This window comes from Artemia sp. Qi Xiang Cuo, chromosome 13 (assembly GCF_049724085.1).
Source record: "Artemia sp. Qi Xiang Cuo chromosome 13, ASM4972408v1, whole genome shotgun sequence".
NCBI lineage: Eukaryota > Metazoa > Arthropoda > Branchiopoda > Anostraca > Artemiidae > Artemia > Artemia sp. Qi Xiang Cuo.
In genome coordinates this window covers 858,643-864,590 of record NC_142806.1, presented here as the reverse complement: position 1 = coordinate 864,590, position 5,948 = coordinate 858,643, and the positions used below count along the sequence as shown (strand labels likewise).

The window sequence follows — 5,948 nt, the reverse complement described above, 5'->3', positions numbered from 1 at the left end:
TAAAATAATATCACTTTTATTTACAGCATTTGGTATTGGGTCCCCCCCCAGGGGCGGCCGCTGCGGGGGGCCGGAAGCGGAGCCCGCTGCGGCGGGCCGGGAAGCGCCGCGGGAGGCACAACAGGCCGGGACGCGGGGGTCCACTGTGGCGGGCCGGGGGCTGGGGGCATTAAATGCTGGAAATTGATCTGCCTTGCACACACATTGAAAATTGTTTGTGATAAAGAAAAAAAAGAATTTAAAAACACCCATTACCCAAAAAACCCTCCCACCCAATTTGTACTTTTTTAATGAATTTAAGTTAATTTTTCTAGACCGTTGTCTTATGTACTCTCTACATTCAACTCGGTCTGAAATTAAATAATTTCCGTGTGGTAGTACCTTCACACCATCTTCAAGTACATACTTTGTCCGGTATGGCCGACATGGCGTTTTTTTCAACTCTAACTGTGTAGTTTTTAAATTGTAAAGAGCAGATCGCCATGACTTTCGCTCTTGGGACTAAACTACGTTCCACACAGTTTCTATAAACACTCATGTCGAAATTATTTTTTACAAAGTGTGTAGGTACCCCTTTGCAAACTTGTTTGATATCCTTGTTGTGCGTTTCCACACAGTATACCTTCGGTCCAGGAAACCCACCACTGGATATCAGATCGCTACCCGTTTCAGATTTTAACATTAACAATTGATTTGGGGCCTGGCGATTCACTACCTCTGGGTAGAGGGATTTATCCCAATTAGTTTAGTCCATTCGTGAGCTAATGTACTCACCATTTTCCAAATCATTCAATAGATTTTCAGTTTTGACTTTTAACAGGAGCGAATCAGTGTCCCCGTAATACTCTTGAACCTGTCCCTCAATCGGCCACTGTACCTTGCATACATTATAATAAAATGACAACATGAGTTTATTAGATATTTCAGTTATTGCACTCCCGCCTGCAATATTTTTATTTAATACAATTTTTCTTTTCTTACGGTGTAGGAGTACCATATCAGAGTTTATGATTGTGAACGATGTGAAGTTTGGATCCGCAATGATTCGAGCACAATCTTTGGGGTTGGCAACAATGTAACATCGACTTCTGTTTCATACGCTCTCGCAAAATTTACCGAAAGCTGTGTTCAAAATGAGTTTATAGACTTCTTTTTCAACTTTCGTTTACGCTTGTGAACGCTTACAGACAAAGGTGTCAATGAACGTTTTCATGTAAGGCTTTTTATCAAATTGGAGGTCTCTATGAATCTTTGTGACATTGAAACCATTGGACACCATCCATTTCAATAGCACGTGATGAACAACGATATTCTGTTTCGGGTTGAGGTCGGCAATTAGTTTTTGTTTTGAAGGTACCCAGTGAAAACTCCCATCCTCTACTAAAGATAAATTGTAGGTGATCAGAGAGTCCCTACCCAGCGGTCTATCTATGCACGGAAAACAAAGTCTTTTACCGAGTCATGGATTTCCATGGGTATTTCACCGTCAATTTCAAAAAACCATCTCTGTGTCCCATTCTCCTCAACGCTAGCAATGTCGGGGGCCTTCGAAGCATACGGATTGTCAAGCCATTTATAATTGCCACACGGTAAACAGTAGTGAGACATTGCCGAGGGTTAAAGAGAATTCATATCCAAAAAAACTTCGTCAGACTTTTCATCGGTGTGCTGTCCGGTCGGATCAGTTTTCATGATACGGTCCCCGTGAAAAACATACCTCCCCCTCAATGATATCTCTAAAAACAGATGATGATCCACATCGGCCATGAGACCAATTTATTCTTTGCTGATTTTAAGTATCAAGTCCATCACCAGATGAGGAGGGGAAAAATAATAACCTAAATCCAACTCAAATTCCCCGTAGATTTTATCCGTATTTTTGCACACAATGTCCACAAGAGTGAGTACGTCACTGGCCAAGTATAGTTTAAAATAATCCCACCCATTTTTACATCCACCCTTACCATGTAAGGGTGGATGTAAAAACATCTTACCATGTTTTTTTTCAGATTGTTTACTTTTGATTTTAAGTTAATATTAGCAACGTACCATATAAGTCGCTTGTTTCGACGTCTCAATAAACCAGTGGTTGACGGCTACTTGCTTACCGGTATCTGCAAATGTGTTATTTTAATATTTGTTGATGATAACATTTATTGCAATCAAAGGGACTCTTATTTGTTGAGCTACTAGGGGTGAAAGGGGGAAAATTAGAATTTCCGGTTATTTTTCTTTTTCGGTTTACTCTTACGGGCGTCTTTTTTCCTTTGTTACATCTTGTTACGTTTTACGAATAGATTACTTCCTTGAGCTTTGTACTCTTCCGACCCTAGGTCAAATAAGAGTTGTTTATAGTGTCTGATATCCAGCAATGGATGATGCACACCGTCATACTTCAAGCATTCCGGGTTATTTTCAAGTTCATAGCAAATAATGGGGGCACCTCATTTTTCTAATAATAAGAGGTTTGTTTGGGTAATCCCCTGGCAGAAAAATTATTTTATATTCGAATTTTCTATAGTCTTTCTATGGTTAATTACAAACATCCGAGTTTATATAGGTTATTACTACATGGGTTATTTGACTCGATCAGAGTAATCGACAAATGAAATTAATTTGACTCGATCAGGGTAGTCGACAAATGAAATTAAGGTCTTGTACTTGTGTTCTGAAGTAGGTCTTGACTATCTGAATTAATTAATATTTTATTCTACTTTTTATTCTTGATTGTCAATTAATAAGGGTCAATATATACCTTGGGAATTTTGCTTGTTGAGTTATAGAGTATACAACATACTAATGCACTATTAGCCTATTCATATTATGCACTTTCACGTAAGAAATGATCACTCTAGATAAACTACGCTAGCTAGCATGGTGACCTTGTGGACGGTTATTATTAGGTTGTTGAAATGGGTGGTTTAAACCAGTGGTCGGCAAACTTTTTCGCCAAAGAGCCATATATGTACATTACCAGGATTAAAAAAAAATTAGAGAGCCAGATCGGTTTATTAATGTAGTAAACCTTTATTATGATTTTAGACCTTCATTAAATTACGGGTACACTGAATGAAACTTGATTTCAAATTAATAAAGATTATATTTATTGATTAAAAAAAGAATTAAAGTAAGATATCCATACATTTAATTATGACAATAACTGACAAACACTTAATGCGAATAATGTCCATCTGAGCATCTCCTTGGAAAGTTTGAGTATGTTAGGTTTGTATGTTGTTGTTTTTATTTTTAGGCACGATTCCAGGTTCTCATCAATAAGACGACTTCTCAATTTACTCTTGATAAAATTCCTGCTTGAAAAAGATTGTTCGCATGAATATGTAGAACCGAAAAAGGCAAAGAACACCAAACCCGAGTTTTTTCAGCTGATCATAAGAGTCAGGAATACTATTCCAGGCGTTGAACATGATCATGTCTTCCTTCTCCAGGTCTTTCAAAGGAGACCACTTGTGTTGAGAACTAAGTTCACATTTGTTCTTCTCCAGTATTTCCAAATCAACACAAAGACGTTCAAATTTAGAGCTCCATATTTCCTTGTTTTTTAAATCCAGCAATTGTATTTCGAAGTTACTAATGTCGATGCCAAAATGAGAAAAATTTAAATCTGTTATCGTAGCTTTAAGGGGGTTTTTGGCGAATGTTAAGGTCGCTTTGCTGTTTTTAAGTTCCTGAAACCTGCTGAGAAATACCTCTCTCATTTTTAAAATGGTGGTTTTGATGTAGTGTTTGTCAATAGAGGAATTATTTTTTTTGGCGATGCTTCAACAGGCTCGAAAGTGAAACAGAGTTTCCCTTTCAAAATCTTGAGCAAAAAGAGATAATTTATTTTCGTATGAAGTGACTTCTTCTAACATCGAAAAAATAGTATTTCCTTTCCCTTGTAGTTTATGATTAAGCTGGTTTAGATGAGACGTAACGTCTATCATGAAATAAAAGTTTTGTAACCACTGATCGTCCGTTAGTTCTGGAAGGTGAACACCCTTCTCAAGAAGAAATGATTTTATTTCTGGTAATAGTGATGCGAAACGTTTTAAAACGTTTCCTCTTGATAACCAACGTACCTTGTTATAAAGCACAAGATCAGCGCACTCACTCTCTATTTCAACTAAAAATTCCTTGAACTGATGATGATTAAGAGCTTTAGCCAAAATGGAGTTAATTATAGTAATCACCAATTCCATAACCTTATGAATTTCTTCTGGAAATGTCTGCACACAAAGCGCTTCTTGATGAATGATGCAATGGTAAGCAAGTATCTCGTGATTAATTTTTTCTTTTCAAATAGCAACAAACCCTTTTCTTACGCCGGTCATACTTTTGGCCCCGTCTGTTGAAATCGCCACAGTTTTATCGAGAGAAATATGATGTTTATCCATACACTCAACTACATGCATTTGCGATATCCTCTCCACGTGTCCGATCTTTGAGTGGCAATAATCCTAAAAGTTGTTCTTTAGGACCAGTATGAAAAATAAATCTTACAAAAAGCGAAATTTACGCTGTATCATTTATGTCACAAGACTCGTCAACTGCTATTGATAAAGCCGAAATCAATTTCAGATCTTCGATTAGCTGGATGGTTATATTCGAAGACATTTTAATTGTTCTATCTTTCATTGTTTTGGCAGACAACGGTACCTCATTAATTTTTTTTAGAATATCTGCTTTATTGTTAAAACCCCGAAATAGCTCTTCAGATGCATTTATAAAACAACTTTTTATGTATTCACCGTCTGTGTACGGTTTCTCTCTCTTAGCAATCTCTTGACTGATAACAAAACTTGCCATATTAACATTGCTGGAAGTTTGCATCCAGTTCTTAAATACAGAAGCTGATGTCTCTTGGTTCTTCTGAAGTTCCTCAACTGCTTTCTTCCTTGCATCACCGAGAGGATATTTAGTGCTAAATGACGCGTGTTTAGCTGTAAAGTGTTTCTCCAAATTTAACTTCTTGTTATGCGTGAATTGTTCCTTACAAATAATACATGTCGGAAGACCATTTAAGTTTACAATAAATGCAAAAGTCTCGGTCCACTCAGCTCTAAATTCACGGTTTTCATCTTCTATTTTTCTTTGCTTCTTTTTGGTAGCCATTTCAAGGCACCTAAAAAAACAATTCAAATTATAATCTTTTCAAAAGCCACCAATACAATCTTATTGTCATTTTTAAATTGATGAGAAAAATACCTGTTAGATGTGCAGCTAGATGGAAAAATACAATAACTTTAGTCTTCAAGAAGGTACCCTTGTAACACGCACAGACACGATAAGCTCCGACCACTGCCTGCAACTGACTGCTGACTGGCACAGTGGGCAGTGGCTGGCATGTAGAAACGCGCGAGTCTACCCCGCGCCGCGTTCCCTTCGATCTACAACCGACCGAAACCCTCGGTGCGACTTGCGCGTCTGCTGCCTGCATTTAAATATTTGTGCTGGAGCGGCATTTGAGGGGCCAAAGAGCCGCATGCGGCTCCGGAGCCGCACTTTGCCGACCACTGGTTTAAGCTAAAGGCATTAACAATTATATCAACGTTTATTCTGGAGTTTTTTACTTTTAATTTTTTGACGAAAGAGTAATCAAATTGTGATTGGGAACTGAAATTTGAGATTTTTGATAGATCTATCTATACATACAATTTCTGCCACGGATATTGGCTTTTAGTTTTAATATATGGGTCATCGTTTGGTAACATCGCCCTTGAACCAGGCGACGTCAACTGTGTTCTTTAGAAGAATGTTTGCTAATGCAAGCAAATGTGCTACTCTAACTGAAGTGCTTGGTAAAATGACTACAAAAGGAGAACCTGCCGACGAGTATTTAACATTATAGAATGACTGAATTTTATTGTATGTGTAGTCCTTAGATATGTGTTATTATTTGAAATTGAGTGATTGTGCCAATATGTTATTACATATGACTTTACACT

At 37.6% G+C, this 5,948-nt stretch overlaps 1 protein-coding gene across 1 annotated transcript; it reads right to left on the bottom strand.

Moving 5' to 3' along the window:
* Nucleotides 1-4,515: 4,515 nt before the first annotated feature.
* LOC148944828 (SCAN domain-containing protein 3-like) lies at nucleotides 4,516-5,115 on the bottom strand. The gene has a single exon (XM_089099472.1). It carries the CDS (start codon nucleotides 5,113-5,115, stop codon nucleotides 4,516-4,518), a length of 600 nt encoding a protein of 199 aa, XP_088955598.1.
* Between the last annotated feature and the right edge of the window lie 833 nt (nucleotides 5,116-5,948).